A 19,996-nucleotide genomic window follows, 5' to 3' on the forward strand; every position below is an offset into this window, starting at 1 on the left:
GCAGCCTCCGAGCCCCCAGTAACGGCATCCTCCTCGTCCTGCGAGTCAGCTCTTGAATCAGAGCCGCGGGACGAGGAAAGAGAGGGAGCCCTGCGTCTCCTCTTAGGAGGACGGGGTCTGGGACCAGATGAAGAATCCTCTGTGAGCTCCGCTGAGAGAGCCCTAGCAGCAGAGGCGCCCTGAGAAGGGGGCTGATGCATGTTCAGCAAAGTCCGGGACAGCTGTCCCATGGAGTCGGCAAAACACTGGGAGATTGACCTAGAGAAGGATTCTACCCAAGCCGGGGGTTCAGCCACCGGAGCCGGAGCAGCCGGAGGGACCACTGTGGGTGCGATTCCAGGCTGAGGCATTGTCAGGTTAGAGCAGGCATCACAATGTGGATATGTGCTCGGTTCAGGCAGCACGAGCTTACATGCAGTGCATATTGCGTAAAGCCTTGCTCCTTGTGTGAGACATGCTGCTGAAGTGGGGGCTCTGAGCCAGAATGACCCCCAGAGAGTATATAAGCAGGTCCACAACCGGAGGTTGTGGCTTACCAGACCGTTTGTGTGCCCTCCAGATCCCACAGCCCGGACCCCCAGACAGATTAGGAGAGATGCTGCAGCCAGTGCCGATCGCTGTGAGAACGCTGATAAAATGGCGCCGGAGCGAGGAGAGGGGGCGGGACCTACTCTGAGAGCGGGATCTGGAGGGCCAAGGAGATTTACAGGGGAGGGGACATTTACTCAGAGAGGAGTGTCCCTCCCCTGTGCCGAACGGCCGCTGGGCGGAGCCGCACTGTCCCTCTGCATGACTGACATGCAAGGGCAGTGAAATCGAAACTAGGCCTCAGGCGAAGCCGGGGCCTAAATTTAAGCGATGCGGCCGGCGCGCAGGCTCCATCGGCGCGGTTCTCAGGTGACAACCAGAGAACCGGCCGGAAATGTCAGAACAGTTACACAGCACACTCTCCCCAACAATAAAATACAAGGGACCCCCCCGAACATAAACGTCTCAGTACTTAGCTTACAAATCAGAGTGAAGAGGGGGTTAATGCCGCGCATCAGCCAAAATGAAGATGTAGCACGTTGATGTTATAAACGTATTCTTTTATTCCATCGGTCTACGCGTTTCGAAGATACACTTCTTCAGGACCAGTGCATCTACATAGTAACTTTTTCAGTCAGTACTTAGCTTGCTGAGACGCAGGGTTCCAAGTCCCTGGGGATGAGTGCTCCGGTCCAGCAGGATCCTGAAAGGGCTGCGGATGGAGACTGGCCTCCTGCAAAGCAGGGAGAACCGTGCTGGCTCCCACTTCAAGCCAGAGCCCAAGGGATGGTGAAGGAGCGCGGCATGTAAGGCTCCAGCCTTGGAATCAACCTTAACAGCACCGCCGACACAGTGGGGTGAGAAGGGACATGCCAGGAGTCCAGGCTTGGACCCGCTTTTCTTCAAAAACTTTCCAAAATGAAAAATCAGATGAGAATGCATGTGTGGATGTATGCCTCCTGAACACAAAGCAATGAACTGGCTAGATTTGGTTATCCAGGAGGTGTATATGCTCAGAGGGAGGAGCTACACTTTTTTAGTGTAGTACTTTGTGTGTCCTCCGGAGGCAGAAGCTATACACCCAATGTCTGGGTCTCCCATAGGAACGATAAAGAAAGTTAGAATACAACAGGACACTTCATTATAGTCAGCGGAGACCCCCAAAAGAAAGAAGAGCGAAGACCCTGCGATTATACTCACCACACACGCACACCGCGCGTACACACACACACACACATCACACCGCGCGTACACACACACACAAAATCATACATCAGTTCGCGCGTGCACACACCAGATCATACACACATCACACCACGTGCACACAATCTCACACACACACGATCATAGACACATCACACCGTGTGCATACACACACACACACACACACTAGGTCTATAGGAGCTAGATAAGAGAGCGAGTGTGTGATCAATATATAATAAAAGTGCACCGTATGGCGCTTATTGGAAAGCGTCTTATGATCATCAGAGGTGCTAGGTCTCGTAGACTGCTGCTCAAAGTCTATGGAAGCCCGTTCTGAAGCGCCATAGCCTTTGATCTATGTAATCGAGAAACGTCATCGCAACTGCTGGACTACGTCGGAACTGGGAACTTTGCTTTCTATAAAAATTGGTGAACGAGGTAGAGTCTTGTTTGTATTTCTCTGTTTTTGTGACTTTTAGGTTTCCATTTGTGGACTATGCCAAATTTTCTGGACTACGTTGGACGTGCATGGATTTTTTTTTTTCTTTTTAATAAAATTGTGAAACAGGGAAAGTGTTGAGGAGTGTTAGTTTATTTAAATATATTTTTTTTTTAAACTTTCTGGGTTAGTAATGGGGGTGTCTGATAGATGCCTCTCCATTACTAACTCCAGGGCTTGATGCCAGCTGACACTACACCACTGACATCAACCCCCAAAAAGTCTTAGTTACTTACCGGTAACGGGATTTTCATGAGCCCATGACAGCACCACCTAACTAAGGGTGCTGTCATGGGCGAGGGGGAAAATATTACCTTGATTGCCCTTGCACCAGGGCAATCAGAAAGAACAAGAATTGGCAAATCTAATGTGATGCACCACTTCTGAGGTGGCCGTGGGCTGCTATTTTTCAGGCTGGGAAGGTCCAATAACTATGGACCTTCCCACCCTGATAACCTCAGCCCGCAGCTGTCTGTTTTACCTTTGCTGGTTATCAAAAATAGGGAGGAACCCACTTTTTTTTCCCCATTTATTTAATCATAAAAGCTGTCCAATAAGCTCCACTGGGTGCAATTTCATTATATATCAGGAGGTTGTGAAATTATATGCATCTCTATAGCATTCATTGGTATTCAAAAGCGGTACAAAATGTGTGCCAAAATATGGCAAAGCTGCGTTTTTCCTGCAAATAGTTGCAGAAATGGTGCAAAAATTCCTGCATGTGAATAGTCACCGTGTGCACATACCCTTAAAGCTGCCAACATCAGCCAGATGGAAACAAAGGGTGTAATTTGAAGCAAAAACAGCGGAAAACTAAGATGAAATTTTCACTCAGACAGATTACTTGAGCCCAAGGCCCGGGGACTGCTTAAAGCTTAGCGTAATCCATATGACTCAGTGCTTTAAATGTTATCGGATCGCATTTCAGCTGATCCTATAGTTCTGCTTTCCAGCTGTCATGGCAGATTCTTCAGGAAATACGCGAGCAGAGACCCTTCATTAGGAGGCGAGCCCCTATCACGGGCTGTTCACCACTGAAGAACCTAACAGAGTCCTTCTGTTAGGAGCTACTAGTAGAAAGTGACCAGAAAGACTGAATATAAACTTTGGAGATTACCGTATTTTTCGATTTATAAGACGCACCCCAAATTTAGAGGAGGAAAATAGGAAAAAGTACTTAATGTTAAAATAAGGATCTGTCTTATAATATCTCACTTTTGGGAGCAGCGGTGGTGGAGCGGCTCAGGAAGGTCACAGGAGGCAGGGTCAGAGATGCTGCGGGCTTGTCGGTGGGGGTGTGGTGGCTCAGGAGGGTCAGTGGATGGAGGGTCGGCAATACTGCGGGCTCGGGGGTGTCATGGCGGTAGGTGCCACTGATCTGCCGGCGGATTGCGGACTCCATTGAATCGCTCGCGGTTGACTTCAAGAAATTGGCCACGGAGGCAGCGCATGAGCAGATCGGCCTCTGTGGCCATTTTCTTTAAGTCAATCACGTTAATCTGCACATGCGCCGCCTGCGTGGCCATTTTCTTGAAGTCCACCGAGTCAACTGCGGGCGATTCAATGGAGCCGGCTGTCAGATCAATGGTGCCCACGGCATTGTCGTTCCCCCCCCCCCCTCTCCCGTCTTGTGACCCTCCTGAGACGCTCCACTGCTGTGACACCCCCTCCTTTGAGCCCTCAGTATTGCCGACCCTGCGTCCTGTGACCCTGCTCCGGTAAACCATATCTGGATTATAAGACGCACCCCTATTTTACCCCCAGTTTTGGGGGAAAAAATTGCATCTGGAAAATAAGGCATTTCTTAGGCTATCATAATAATAAATCTCTCTATACAGAGTGAATAGTTAGAATATTGGTCATATTTTGAAGGCAAATTGGATCCTGGTGTTCCATGCAGATTTGGAAGATGGAGACTCACCTGTGTAATTGCCGGGCTGAGAACTTCGCGTGGTTATGAAGTTGAGGGGAACATGAGGCGTTCCACTGATGTATTCATGCGGGAAAGGTCCATTGGGTCCGGTGTATCTTTGGCACACAACCCTTTGGCACACAAAATACACCCCGCCAAACACGAAGACGGACAGAATGATGCCAATCACCGGTAAGATGGCACTGCTGTGCGAAGGAGTCTCCTCGGAGGAGGATCTATTGAGCTCTAAAATTCAAATAGAAAAAGTTGGTGAAAAGTGTGGAAATAGTTTATTGTTCCAAGCAAATCAAAATTTTGGGAATTTTTTTTAAGAAATATTTCCATGACACTTCCAAAGCCCAATCACAGGACCCATAGGTAAAAGGAAATCTACTGTGCTGCTCACCACACATGATATCGTCCGAGTTGTCCCCGCAGTCCAGGAAGGAGTCGCACTGCTGCTTTGTAGTGACGCATTGACCATTGTCACACCGGAACTGAGTAGACGAGCAGATTACTACAATGGACGGAGAGAAGAGATCCATTCACTACGAGTCAGGGTTTGAAGCATTTAATGTCAACTTCTAAAAACGCTGGACTGGAAAGTCTTGTTCTCCACCAAACCTTCATTTATTATGGGAAGATCAGACAAGCTGTCTCCTTGATGGATAAGTCAGTCAGTCGGCTTAGACTAGAATTAGGGTGAAGACGTCCATGCGCAGAAATTATTTAAACACGGATTTTACAAAACTTCTTCATGATGAGAATTTTTTTTTTATTTCCAGGTTTTGTGATTAGTCGTTTACTATAAAGACGTTCTCAGGTGTTGCGCACTTCCGTATCGGGAAGCGAGCAGTACCAATGATGCTGTATCGGCAGATGCCTGCATAAGCAGCTGGTTTCCAACAAATAGTACAGCTGCAGAATATTTCCCGATCATCTTCCCCTCCCAATACAAAGCTGGAGAATTCTATAGGGAATCAGTCAGCAGGTTTTTGCTATGTAATCGGAGGACAGTTTGCAATAGCGGATAACACACAGAATTCAGAAAGGTCTTATCAATCTTTTTGCTGTTGTTTACATGCAATGATTGTTTCAGCAGCAGGACCTCTGACTACCTCATCTCGAGAGACCTAGCCTAGTCTGATCCCAGCTGTGATTAGCAGCTCACTGGTTATAGACAATGTACATAGAGAGCCTGGTGTGGGCGGGGTTAGCTTTTTCAGCTCTGCTGCAATGCTAAATCTAAAATCTCTATGGCTGCACACAGTAATCTAAGGGATACATTGTTAGAATCAAGGTCTTTTCCTACATCATGCTCTGACTAGGTAGAATATTATCCGCACTGATTACAGGGAATTTGTCAGCAGGTTTTTGCTATGTAATCTGAAGACCGTATGCTATGGGGGGGGCAAAACAATTCAAAATATCAATCTCTGTGCTGTTTACTTGCAAGATTGTTTTAGCACTAAAACCTTATTGCTATGACTACATCAACTCTTGAGACCTAGTCTAGCACACTCCCTGCTGTCATTAGCAGCTCACTGTCTATAGACTATGTACATAGAGAGCCTGGTGTGGGTGGGGTTAGCTTTTTCAGCTATGCTGCAATGCTAAATCTAAAATCTCTAGTGTCTAGTAAACTAAGTCATACATTGTTAGAATTGGGGTCTTTTCCTACATTACACTGCTCTCAGATGAGGTAGAATATTATGAGCACTGGTTCAAGGGAATCTGTCAGCAGGTTTTTTCTATGCTCTCTGACGACAGTATGCTATAGCAGGTAAATACAGAATTCAGAAAGGTCTTAGGGCTCATGCGCACGTTGCGTAATTACATGCATTTACGCTGCATATAGCACTGCAGCGTAAATGCATGCATCCTGCGTTCCCTGCAATCTAAAAACTCTAGTGTCCAGTAAACTAAGTGATACATTGTTAGAATTGGGGTCTTTTCCCACATTATGCTCTCAGATGAGGTAGAATATTATGAGCGTTGGTTAAAGGGAATAGTCAGCAGGTTTTTGCCATGTTTGCTGACAGTATGATATAGCGGGTACATAAAGAATTCAGAAAGGTCTTATTCTCTGTGCTGTTGTATACTTGCAATGATTGTTTTAGCACTAGGACCTTATCATTGCTCTGACTACAACAGCTCTTGAGACCTAGTCCTGCACGCCCACAGCTGTGATTAGCAGCTCATTGTCTATAGACAATGTACATAGAGAGCCTGGTGTGGGCGGGGTTAGCTTTTTCAGCTCTGCTGCAATGCTAAATCTAAAATCTCTACGGCTGCACCCAGTAATCTAAGTGATACATTGTTAGAATCAAGGTCTTTTCCTACACTATGCTCTCAGATGAGGTAGAATATTATCAGCGCTGATTAAAGGGAATCTGTCAGCAGGTTTTTGCTAAGTCATTGTAGCTGGATATAGAGATTCACTAAGTGTACCACATTGAAGACTCAGTGTGTACATTATAAGGAAGTCTCCTTGCTTATATGAAAAGGAAAACTCAAGTAATATAGTATAAGGGGCGTACATTTTTGGAACAACCTATATCCATACCTTCACAGTCTAGCTCATCAGACTTGTCCTGACAATCGTACTCTCCATTACACTTCTTACGGGAGTCGATACACTGGCCTTTCTCACACTGGAACTGGTTGTCGGAGCACAGCGGGCAGTTCTCCTCATCACTCTTGTCCTCGCACTCCGAGAAGCCATCACAACGCCAGGAAAGGGGAATGCAGTCGATCTCGCCAGTGGCACAAGTAAACTGTTCTGGGGAGCAAGTGGGGGGCTCTGCACAAAAACAATGATGGGATAGATAAATAGACGGATGCTTTGTGAAAAGATGTGCTCTGCCCCTGGGCCAGTGTCTAGTTTGACCCTCCATAATGGGAAGGGGGGGGGGGGGGGGTCGTCTTTACTTTTGTAACCAATATTCTTTGCACTTTTGGCATTAACTCCACCCCGAAGTGTTATGACATGCATTGTGATTGGGCCACATGTGACTAGTAAACCCAGCATGGAGTGAAGACTGCCCTGGACCAAAATCCAGCACAAATCTTTTAGCTCAACTCTAATATTAATTTTGAAAAATAATATTTTTTATGTTGCAAACATTTGTCTGGGAGAGTAGGAGATAGATAATCCGTACCTCCACATGTCAACAGGTCTTGCAAGAGGACAAGGTGCACAGGACAGGAGCATCGAGGGGTGCCATCTCCTTTGGCAATGCAGATATGAGAACAGCCTCCATTATCTCTTGAACACGGGTGCGCAGCTAAAAAGGGAGATTTGCAAAAAAAATAAACAAAGTGCGGCTCTTAACACTAGAACTACTGAGGTAGTAATTTTGACTACTTTGCACCATGTATTTCTATATAGGTGTCACGAGTCCAGTAGTTCTAGTGTTCAAGCACATCTAACACACATCATCAAGGGCAGTAGAGAATCAACGGCACATACCATCCGATTTCCAGAAAAAACAGATTATTTTATTGGTTCCAAAGGTGCATATAAATGGCAAGAGGAGATCTGGGTGCGGGTCTCCTTAGGACGACGGCCGTTTCGTGCTATACAGCACTTCTACGGGTCCACCCACTGATCTGACCTCCTCCTTTCCGGCATTAATGCGAGGTGCAGTGTGGTGGTGCGAGACCTTTTCTTCTTATTGTGCTTGACATCCAATACATATACAGTACTCATATATTCCCAAAACTATTCAATTAGGTGGAGCTCGCAATATTTACGATGATCCTTTCAAATTCCCGCCAAGGCACAAAAGTTAAATATTAAATGGGAACCTGTCACCAGGTTTTTCCCTTATGAGCTGCAGCCATGACCAGTGAGCCCTTATATACAGTATTCCAGAATACTGTATATAAGAGCCCAGTGTAATGTAAAAAAACACCTTTATTATACTCCCCTAGGGGACGGTCCGGTCCAATGGGTGTCCCTGCTCTCTGTCCAGCGCCTCCTCCATCTTGTGAGATCACCGTCCTCCTTCTGAGGCCCCTTTGGATGATGTGTCCTACGTCATCCAAACAGGCCAGCATTGCACTCCTGCGCATGCGCACTTTGATATACCTGCTGAGGGCAGATCAATGTATTGTAGTGCGCATGCGCGGGCGGTCTTTGACCTTAACTTGCGCCTGCACATTACACTACTTTAATCTGCACTCAGCCAGGCAGCTCAAAGTATGCATGCACAGAAGTGAGGAAAGGTCAAATACTGCCCACGCATGTGCACTACAATACTTTAATCTGCCCTGCACAGGGCAAATCAAAGTGCGCATGCGCAGGACCGCAATGCCTGCCTGTTTGGATGATGTAGGACGCGTCATCCACAGGGGCCTCAGAAAAAGGAAGATGGCGTTCGCGCAAAATGGAGGAGGCGCCGGATCCGCGAGTAGCGACACCCATCGGACCGGACCTGCCCCATGGCGAGTATTATAAAAGTGTTTTTTTTATGTTATACAGCGCAGCCTGGGATCTTATATACAGTATTCTGGAATGCTGTATACAAGAGCTCATTGGTGTTGGCCAGAGCTCAAAGAGAAAAATATGGTGACGGGTTTTCTTTAAATGTTAATGGGGCTAGGAAGCGAGATGACGCTCCAGATGAATACGGAAGCGGACTACTCACTTGGCCACTCGGATTTAACTATTCAACTGGAAACAAAAATGACTTTATATCTCCACTAACGAATTTATAAAAAAAAAAAAAAACAAAAAAAAAAACACGACCCTAAAAAAAATATTCTACTCTAATATACAATTAAATCCTCAATCAAAAATCAACATCCGTAAAAATCCAAATTAGTCAGGATAAAAAAAAAAAAAACCATACACTTGACTTCGAGTTTAGGTACAAAAGATGACAGATATGACTTCCAAAACTTACTTATTTAGGCCATTATGATCACTATTTATTGGGTTCCCGTTAGAAAAAGTCAATAATAGACTACTGTGAAAATTAGGAACTTACAGAACTCCTTCGTATCAAGATTCTCCACAGCGTGAATTCCGGTAAGGTGGGCGATGCGCCCTTGAATCCTCGTCCTTTGCATCCCATTTGTCTTATCGACTCTTTCGATCATCTGCTGTTGACGGTCAATCCAATAAAGATGGTCGCCCAAGACGGACAGTCCCATGGGCTGAAGGATATTTGAATCTTCCAATGTAATTCTATTCGCTCCTATTATAAGGATAAACAATACCAGTTAAATGGTGTCCTCTAAAGAGCACGGAAACATCTCTACTGGTTCGGAGCGGAACGTTCCAGTGGTCTTCATTAATTGGTAACGCTCAAAACAGACCATCATGAAAAGCAACATTTATTTATGGTTAAATGGAGACTGCAGACCAAACCAATTACCATCCTGTCGGGCTCTGACTGGTGCTGAACATTTTATGGAATAGGTCATCACAAAATTAACTATTTAAATCAGGTTTTTGAGTTAAATATTTACAATACAAAAATAAAAAATGCCAAAAATATATTTTCAAAAGGCCACTGGGGCAATTTTAGACTTCTGCTTGCTAGGTCTTTCCACAAGACTTTTCAGAAATCATTATCATCACAGACAGGATTACAATGACAGGCAACAGCTCTTCACAGAAACCACCATTCGCAACTGGCGAATGTCACAGCACACCTGCTCCTCCCTCCCTTCAGTATGATTATGGCACAGACAGATTCTATTCATGGCGTTGAAACATCAGTCTGCTGCTGCTAATATACTGTAGATGTGCATTTCCTGAAATAAGTGGCATCAATCTACAATAGCTTTAGTGGCCAGTGTGAAAAATGCAATATTTGTAATTTATTTTTATTTATTTTTGTTTAAATACAAATTGTTATATGAAAAACAAAACTGAAAATTCAGGAGGAGCAGCATAAAGAAAAATAAAAGAGCAAAAAAATAACTTTTGGCCTGGTGACAAGTTTATGTTAACAAAAACCTATTTAAAAAGGGCATCTGCGAGTAGGATAAACCCTTCTAAGCTGTCTATACGAGCACGCAGGTCATAAAAAGTCGAATTCAACGATACCTTGATATATTCAATCCGATAAATGGTTCCCAGGAAATTAATGTTTTTATTATATGCAAATGAGCTAAAAATATTTGGCACAGATCTTTTCAGCTCATTTGCATATCAGGAAAAATGTGGATTTCTTGAGGATTCATTCACCGCATTGAAAATATGAAGGTATCAATTAATTCATCCCTCTTTGACCTGCGTGTTCATGTAGACAGCTTAGGCAGGTTGATCGTACTGACAGATGCCCTTTAAATATTAGGTCTATTTCTGAAGATTTTCTGGAAAAACCGCTCGAATTTGCCATTGACTTCAATTATACTTGGTACATGAGTTGAGCGTTCAACCTGCTCATTTCAAGTGCTGAGCACCTGAGCATGGTAGTGCGCATTCATCACTAGTTACAAGTACCGAGCACCAGAGCATGGTATTGCCTGCTCATCACTAGTTACGAGTACCCGAGCATGGTAGTGCCCACTCCTCACTATTTATGATTATCGAACACCTGAGCATGGTAGTGCTCGCTCATCACTAGTTAAGAATATCAGAGCATGGTAGTGCCAGCTCCTCACTAGTTACAAGTACCGAGCATGGTAGTGCCCACTCATCATCAGTTACGATTACCGAACACCTGAGCATGGTAACGCCCGCTCATCACTAGTTACAAGTATCCGAGCATAGTAGTGCTTGCTCATCACTAGTTACGAGTATCCGAGCATAGTAGTGCTTGCTCATCACTAGTTACGAGTACCGAGCACCTGAGCATGGTAGTGCTCGCTCATCACTAGTTACGAGTACTGAGCCCCCGAGCATGGTAGTGCTCGCTCATCACTAGTTACCAGTACAAAGCCCCCGAGCATGGTAGTGCCCACTCATCACTAGTTACCAGTACAGAGCACCTGAGCATGGTAGTGCTCGCTCATCACTAGTTACGAGTACCGAGCAGCCGAGCATGGTAGTGCTCGCTCATCACTAGTTACCAGTACAAAGCCCCCGAGCATGGTAGTGCTCGCTCATCACTAGTTACCAGTACAAAGCCCCCGAGCATGGTAGTGCCCACTCATCACTAGTTACCAGTACAGAGCCCCCGAGCATGGTAGTGCTTGCTCATCACTAGTTACGAGTACTGAGCCCCCGAGCATGGTAGTGCCCGCTCATCACTAGTTACCAGTACAGAGCCCCCGAGCATGGTAGTGCCCGCTCATCACTAGTTACGAGTACAGAGCCCCCGAGCATGGTAGTGCTCGCTCATCACTAGTTACGAGTACTGAGCACCCGAGAATGGTAGTGCTCGCTCATCACTAGTTACTAGTACCGAGCACCCGAGCATGGTAGTGCCCGCTCATCACTATTCCCCATTCTCGGTCTACTCAAGTTACCAATGTATTCCTACAGAGAGGAAGTATATGAGGTTGTAGGCAAAATGCACAGACTGAGAAATTATGGGGGAGGGGTGAACAAAAAAACACCTCTTGAAATATGTTATCTGTAGCAAATAATATGTTCCGTCTTCGATCCTGCAGGCTAGTCTGTTCCTTCATATAGAATGTATAGTCTAACAATGGACAGTAGAGACAGTGAAGTGTAGCACCAGGACAGGAGATTTCGGAACCCCACTCAACTTTTTCGTTAACACATGTGCATACCAGGAATGCTATGTCATTTACAAAGCTGTTTCCTACATGTCAAGATGTTTTCCACTGCCGCAAGGGGTCTTAATGAAGACTGCTTAATTACTGCAGCCTGCGGGGCTGTCAACGCACACTCGTGATTAATAAAAACCTTTCCATAAAAGCGCTGTTTTGAATTGCAAACTGACAAATCTATAGTTCAGCGACAGGAAGCACAAAGGAGGGGCGGAGAGAGGGAATAAATCCTTCCATTTTCTTCCTCGAGCTACTCAAGCATAGACGTTCCACCATGGTGAGCACATTGCATTTTTCAGTCAGTCTTGATTGAGTTTGTCAGGTAGTGAGCAGCGAACATGCAAAATGCACCTCATTTATTCACCGTTTCATTACTTCTTTGAATAATTTTGATTGAAACTGTATATTATGTAGACTACTACTGAAACCAATCCTTGGTAGACATGAAGAGTACCGTAATTGGGAGCATGGTCCTGTTGCAAAGTTCAATGATGCCCAAGCTTCGGGTTCCTCAAGGAAAGCACGATGTTTCTGCTAGGGTTTTCTGATACTTGATTGAATGCATATTTCCCTCCACAATCTGTAGGTTATCAGTGACCGAGGAAGCAAAGCAGACTGAGGACATCACCGAGCCACTACCATGCTTTACTGTAAGCATCATGGGGCAACTACTATGCTTCACTGTAGGCATCACAGAGCCACTACCATGCATCATAGGCTTCTCCAGGCCACCGTCTTACTTCACTGTAGCTCTCATGGCCACCTCCTTGCTTCACTGTAGGTATTATGGGGCAACCACCATACTACACTGTAGGCATCACCGAGCCACCGCCATGCTTCACTGCAGGCATCACCAATGTAAAGCTATGCTTCATGGCAGAAATCCCCGAGCGACCATACTTCATGACAGGTATCTCCGAACCACTGCCATACTTCACTGCGGGCATCACTGATCTATCGCCATGCATCATTATAGGAATCTCGGAGCCACTGCCGTACTTCTCTGCAGGCATCACAGATCTATTGTCATGCATTATTGCAGACATCACCGAGCCACCACCATGCTTCACTGCACGCATCACCGAGCCACCGCCATGCTTCACTGCAGGCATCACCGAGCCACCGCCATGCTTCACTGCAGGCATCACCGAGCCACCGCCATGCTTCACTGCAGGCATCACCGAGCCACCGGCATATTTTACTGCAGATGTCACCCATTTACAGCCATGGGTTCACTGATCTAGAGCTATGCTTCACAGCAGACATCTCCAAGTCAGAGCCATACTTCACTGCAGGTATCTCCGAGTCACCGACATACTTCACTGCAGGCATCACCGATCTACAGCCATGGTTCACTGCAGGCATCCCAGATTTACAGCTATATCTCAGTGCCACTGCCATGCTTCACGGTAGGGATCACCAGGCCCCAACCATGCTTTACAGTAGGCATCATTGAGCCACCGCCATGCTTCATGTTAGGCATATCCAGTTCTCCGCTATGCTTCCCCGTAGGCATATGCAGTCTTCTGCCATGCTTTACTGTAGGTAGGGTATTCTTCATCTGTGTATGCGTCATTTATCTTCTTCCAGGCATATCCCTGATGCATAGTCCAGAACAATTCCAGTTTTGTTTAATTACTCCACAGAACAGAACAGAACACTAAAGCTGTTGTGGCTTATTTATATGGTTTGAACATATTGGAGACAACTATTCTAGTGCTTTAGAGTCAATAAAGGTGGTCGTCTTGGATATCGGACATGTAGAATTCTTTGTGTGCAAACTGAAACCTCGGTGCCGCAAAATCTTGCTGCAGGTCTTTTGTAGTCTATTGAAGGGTTTTGACCATTAACCGGTTGGTTACAGCTTCCGCTTTCTACCCGGTCCAGGTAGTGCAGCCACTTCTAACTGCACTTGTACACTCTGCTTCCAGCTTTATTTCGCTTTAGGAACATTTAATGACTTTGCTATCTTTTTGTAACATATTCCTTGTTTGTACAAGGCAATGATCTCCAAGTTTTTGCACAATTCTCTTGACAACCCACGAATATTAGTGATCTGGAAGCAATAGTCTATGACGAATGGCCAAAGACTGCTCGGGAACGCTGCCAGAAGCTGGTGTCTGGATCTGTATCCCATTTGCAACAGGTCACAACAGCTGAAGGTGCCCTACTAAATGCTAAAGACGCTTGTCATGAAGGGGGTGAATAATTCTGAATCTGCAGTAGTCAGTAAATGTTGCATATTGTACTGAGTTAGTCAATTTTGCTATTAAATCTAATTTGCAATCGAGGTTGAATAATTTTGATGGCAACTGTATATTGTTATAAGCAAAATTGCTTTACCCACAGCAATCCTATGACATTCATCAAAATGGAGTCCAAACATTTAATCATTTTGTTGTGGGCTAAAAATAAAAATAATTCTTTCGTGCCTTTGCTTTTTTGGGGCCTTTTTTTTTTTTATATATATATATATATATATAAATGCAAAATCAACCAATCCTATCAAAAAGCTATAAAATGTTGTAAGTTTCTCTTTTCAAAAATTAGATAGAGTGTAAACGCCACTTGGGTACTCCAGTACCAAGGCACTAAAATTTTAAAGTATCACTCCAGCGTTTTGGTTTTTTTTTCCCAAGCACTGAGGGGTGCTTTTAATCTAAAGTTCCTGACCCCGCTCATATACTCACTTGCCGGCGTATTCACCCTTCATTAGTGCCTCTTTAATCTCACAGCCCCATCTTGTGATTGGCCGGAAGTCAGACGTTATGTCACAAGCTCAAAACGCAAGTCTATGAGAGCAAGAACGAGGCTCTCATAGACTTGTATTGAGTTGTGACGAACAGTGAGCTCAATGAAACACTGGAGCTGCCAGTAAGTCACAAACTGCAGAAAACCCAACCAAAAAGGTGGTGATAGAAGGTGAAGACGGGAACTGCTAAATATAAAAGTAGGGGAAGGGAACTTCACTCAGAAGCACCACTGCAGCACTGCAATATAAAACAAAAACGCTAGGGCGCTGCTTTAAAAAATAAAGTTGCAAATGAAGAACTGTAAACAATTGGATCATGAAGCGACAACAACACTTTCTTGCAAACAAAACCAAAACTTAAACAAAAAAAACAAAAAAAAAGAAAATTTGGCTTTTGCACCAATTTTAAATTAGCACAAAACTAAAAAATACTTGAAAACAAAACCTGTCACCTCCACCCCCCAAAAAAATGTGAAAAACAAAATCAAGAATCCAGACCCAAGTTGTTTATTTTGTATTTAAAGGGGCTGTCTGGGACTTTTACATTGATGGTGTGATCCTTAGGGCATCAATAGCTGATCGGTGGGGGTCCAGCAATTGGCACGTGAAGGTCAGCAGCACTAGAGTATACGTCCTACTTTGTAGACATCTGGGAATTGAGTTGCCTATTCTCTTAAGATCAGGTATTCTGATGACCAGATTTTTTCCTATCCAGCAAACAGGTAAAACCAAATTTTATAGAACACAAATCTTTAAAAAAAAATAAAATTTAAGTCAAAAGAATCGAACGTTTTACGATAAAATTTTGCCACTCAAACCTTATGTAGATTTTGACATTTTATATGTTTGCTCTTATGACTTGTATGTTTACAAAGTTCATTAATGTTTCTCAGCTTTCTTCAAGATTTGGGTTGGGATTTGTTTCAGCCCCAGTTTTTTTTTATATTTTTAAATCTTCCATTTTTATAGACTCTGTAGAAAATAAATGAAGGAAGGATGTGTGTCACAAGGTAAATAATAAAAGTCCAGTGTTTAGATCAGTAAGGGAAACAAGATTAAAGGTTTTGTGTCATGGTTCTGTATCCGTGTAGAGCTGCAATTCAGAGTAGAAAGATTTATCACAGCCTGTTACAGTCTTCTCTCCCTCCAATAAAAAGTCTTCCAGTAACCCAATGGGATTGATACATGAACTTATGAGCATTCTGTCAGATCAGTAAGAGAAACAAGATGAAAGGTTTTATATCATGGTCCTGTATCTGTGTAGAGCTGCAACTGAGAGCAGAAAGATGTATCGCAGCCCGTTACAGTCATCTCTCCCGTCGATAGGGATTGATGTAATGGGATTGATACATGAACTTATGAGCATTTTGTCAGGTCAGTAAGAGAAATAAAATGAAAGTTTTAGGTCATGGTTCTGTATCTGTAAAATTTTGCCACCCAAACCTTATATGCAGATTTTGACATTTTATAAGGTTTGCTCTTATGATTTGTATGTTTACAAAGTTAATTAAGGTTTGTCAGCTTTCTTCAAAATGTGGGATTTGTTTCAGTCCCAGTTTTTTTTTACATTTTTAAATCTTCCATTTTTATAGGACCTGTAGAATATAAGTGAAGGAACATTTCTCCTTTTATTGGGTTTCTTGGAGAACCATAACACATGGAGGATCTTGTATTTCTCCCACCCGGTCTGTATCTGTATGTTTTTGGTTTCTGAGCTTTGCCATCCCCCCCCCCCCCTACCCCCGGGCAGCTGTGCAGCTCTCATTTTTGGCGCTGCATTCACTGAAGTCTAATGCCGAATTCTTCCAATTGTGTTCATTATTCACTAAATAGGATGGATTACAAAACAAGCGTGAATGGATCAAACAGAAAAACATCATTGTCTCATTAAGTGATGCGTGTCCTCTCATCTCTTGCCGGTTACCCGCCTTTCATCTTCTTGAAATAAATTATCAGAAACTTGGATGTCGCCGGCTATATCAGAAAGCCGCACAGATCCATCCGAATTTTTAATCAAACCTTGCTTCATTATGTGCAGTAACATTTCCCCGGTTTCTGAAAGTGTTAAAATATACGGTGCCAAGAGGTTTCGAAACGGACATACTGTAATGTGTTATACAACAAATATTTTTATATTGTTGGCACTCGTTGGTACAGGCGGCAATTTCTTCTGTTTTACCCGACTTTCAGGTTGATAATCGGGTTTTGTGGGGAGTTGGTAATGATGGCTTTATAATATTAAAAGCACTTATTATCGCTCAAACAATTTACACCATGTATCATCGAAATGTCTCACTGGAGATTGGAGTCATTGATTCATCCGTTCATTAATGGCAATCTTTAAAATTAACTTCTATTGAACATAAACACCAGGATGTGTGTCACAAGCTATATTATAAAAGTCCAGTGCTTAGGTCCGTAAGAGAGACAAGATGAAAGGTTTTATGTCATGGTTCTGTATCCGTGTAGAGCAGCAATTCAGAATAGAAAGATTTATCACAGCCTGTTAACAGACTTCTCTCCCTCCAATAAAAAGTCTTCCAGTAACCCAATGGGATTGATACATGGACTTATGAGCATTTTGTCAGGTCAGTAAGAGAAACAAGATGTAAGGTTTTATATCATGGTCCTGTATGTGTGTAGAGCTGCAACTGAGAGTAGAAGAAGGGAATTTTGTTTACTTACCGTAAATTCCTTTTCTTCTAGCTCCAATTGGGAGACCCAGACAGTGGGTGTATAGCTACTGCCTCTGGAGGCCGCACAAAGAACTACACTTAAAAGTGTAAGGCCCCTCCCCTTCTGGCTATACACCCTCCCGTAGGAGTACGGATTCCTCAGTTTTAGTACCAAAGCAAGAAGGAGGAAAGCCAATAACAGTTTCAAAAACAAATTCAATCCGATAACTAGATCGGAGAACTTAAGAAACAACGTGAACAACATGTGCACCCGAAAAAAACGAAACCCTAAAAACAAATAGGGCGGGTGCTGGGTCTCCCAATTGGAGCTAGAAGAAAAGGAATTTACGGTAAGTAAACAAAATTCCCTTCTTCTTTTTCGCTCCTAATTGGGAGACCCAGACAGTGGGACGTCCAAAAGCAGTCCCTGGGTGGGTAAAAAGATACCACATGAACGGGCTGTCATACAGCCTCTTCCTACAGGTGGGCCACCGCCGCCTGAAGGACCCGTCTACCTAGGCTGGCGTCTGCCGAAGCGTAGGTATGCACTTGATAGTGTTTGGTAAACGTGTGCAGACTCGACCAGGTAGCCGCCTGGCACACTTGCTGAGCCGTAGCCTGATGCCTCAACGCCCAGGACGCACCAACGGCTCTGGTAGAATGGGCCTTCAGTCCAGATGGAATCTGAAGCCCAGCAGAACGGTATGTGTGAAGAATTGGTTCCTTGATCCACCGCGCCAGGGTGGATTTGGAAGCTTGCGATCCCTTATGCTGACCAGCGACTAGGACAAAGAGCGCATCCGAACGGCGTAGAGGCGCCGTGCGAGAAATGTAAATCCTGAGTGCTCTCACCAGGTCCAACAGATGTAAACCCTTTTCAAATTGGTGAACTGGATGCGGACACAAAGATGGCAAAGTGATATCCTGATTGAGATGAAAGGAAGAAACCACCTTGGGAGAAAACTCTGGAATTGGACGCAGTACTACCTTGTCTTGGTGAAACACCAGGAAGGGAGATTTGCAAGATAACGCCGCCAGCTCGGACACTCTTCGAAGAGATGTGACCGCTACAAGAAAAACTACCTTTTGTGAAAGCCGAGAAAGGGGAACCTCTTTCAAGGGCTCGAAAGGCGGCTTTTGAAGAGCAAGGAGAACCTTGTTCAGATCCCAGGGTTCCAATGGCCGTCTGTAAGGAGGGACGATATGACAAACTCCTTGGAGAAACGTGCGTACTTTAGAAAGCTGTGCCAAGCGCTTCTGAAAGAATACGGATAACGCGGAGACTTGACCCTTAAGCGAGCTAAGGGACAAACCTTTTTCCAACCCAGACTGCAGGAAGGAAAGAAAAATTGGCAATGCAAATGGCCAGGGAGAAAACCCTTGAGCCAAGCACCACGCTAAGAATATCTTCCACGTTCTGTGATAGATCTTAGCTGAGGATGGTTTTCTAGCCTGTCTCATTGTGGCAACAACTCCCTGAGATAAACCTGAGGCCGCTAGGATCCAGGACTCAATGGCCACACAGTCAGGTTCAGGGCCGCAAAATTCTGATGGAAAAACGGCCCTTGAGACAGCAGATCTGGACGGTCTGGTAGTGCCCACGGCTGGCCTACCGTGAGATGCCACAGATCCGGGTACCACGACCTTCTTGGCCAATTTGGAGCGACGAGTATGGCTCGCTGGCAGTCGGACTTGATTTTCCGGAGAACTCTGGGTAACAATGCTAGAGGTGGGAACACATAGGGGAGTCGGAATTGCGACCAATCCTGAACCAATGCGTCTGCCGCCAGCGCTCGGTGATCGTGAGACCGTGCCATGAAAACTGGGACCTTGTTGTTGTGCCGTGACGCCATCAGATCGACGTCCGGCGACCCCCAGCGGCAACAGATCTGTTGAAACACGTCCGGGTGAAGGGACCATTCTCCTGCGTCCATGCCCTGGCGACTGAGAAAGTCCGCTTCCCAGTTTTCCACGCCTGGGATGTGAACTGCAGATATGGTGGACGCTCTGCTTTCCACCCACGTCAAAATCCGCTGGACTTCTTGAAAAGCTTGGCGACTGCGTGTTCCCCCTTGGTGGTTGATGTACGCCACCGCTGTGGAGTTGTCCGACTGAATCCGAATCTGCTTGCCTTCCAGCCATTGTTGGAAGGCTCGCAGAGCAAGATAGATTGCTCTGATTTCCAGAACATTGATCTGCAAGGTGGACTCTTCCTGAGTCCACGTCCCCTGAGCCCTGTGGTGGAGAAACACCGCTCCCCACCCTGATAGGCTCGCATCTGTCGTGACCACTGCCCAGGACGGGGGAAGGAACGACTTTCCCTGTGACAATGAGTTGGGGAGAAGCCACCAACGTAGGGAGTCCTTGGCAGTCTGAGAGAGGGAGACCGTCCTGTCGAGGGACGTCGATCTCCCATCCCATTGGCGCAGAATGTCCCATTGGAGAGGGCGCAGATGAAACTGCGCGAACGGGACTGCCTCCATTGCTGCTACCATCTTTCCTAGGAAATGCATGAGGCGCCTCAGTGAGTGCGACTGGCTCTGAAGGAGAGATTGCACTCCAGTCCGTAGCGAGCACTGCTTGTCCAGTGGAAGCCTCACTATCGCTGATAGAGTATGAAACTCCATGCCAAGATAAGTCAGAGATTGGGTCGGGGTTAGATGAGACTTTGGAAAGTTGATAATCCACCCGAAAGTCTGGAGAGTGTCTAGCGCCACCTCCAGACTGTGTTG

The 19,996-nt window shown here is 45.1% G+C and overlaps 1 protein-coding gene across 1 annotated transcript in view; it reads right to left on the bottom strand.

Annotated features, from left to right (window-relative positions):
- Window positions 1-19,996, bottom strand: part of LOC142254971 (low-density lipoprotein receptor-related protein 5-like) — a 171,991-nt gene that overhangs the window by 12,047 nt on the left and 139,948 nt on the right. The window contains exons 16-20 of the mRNA XM_075326377.1: window positions 9,137-9,346; window positions 7,304-7,429; window positions 6,709-6,945; window positions 4,549-4,659; window positions 4,152-4,388 (exon numbers count right to left, since the gene is read on the bottom strand). Coding sequence (XP_075182492.1) covers window positions 4,152-4,388; window positions 4,549-4,659; window positions 6,709-6,945; window positions 7,304-7,429; window positions 9,137-9,346 — 921 coding nt within the window. The remainder of the gene's footprint in view (window positions 1-4,151; window positions 4,389-4,548; window positions 4,660-6,708; window positions 6,946-7,303; window positions 7,430-9,136; window positions 9,347-19,996) is intronic.

This window comes from Anomaloglossus baeobatrachus, chromosome 10 (genome assembly GCF_048569485.1).
Source record: "Anomaloglossus baeobatrachus isolate aAnoBae1 chromosome 10, aAnoBae1.hap1, whole genome shotgun sequence".
Lineage (NCBI taxonomy): Eukaryota > Metazoa > Chordata > Amphibia > Anura > Aromobatidae > Anomaloglossus > Anomaloglossus baeobatrachus.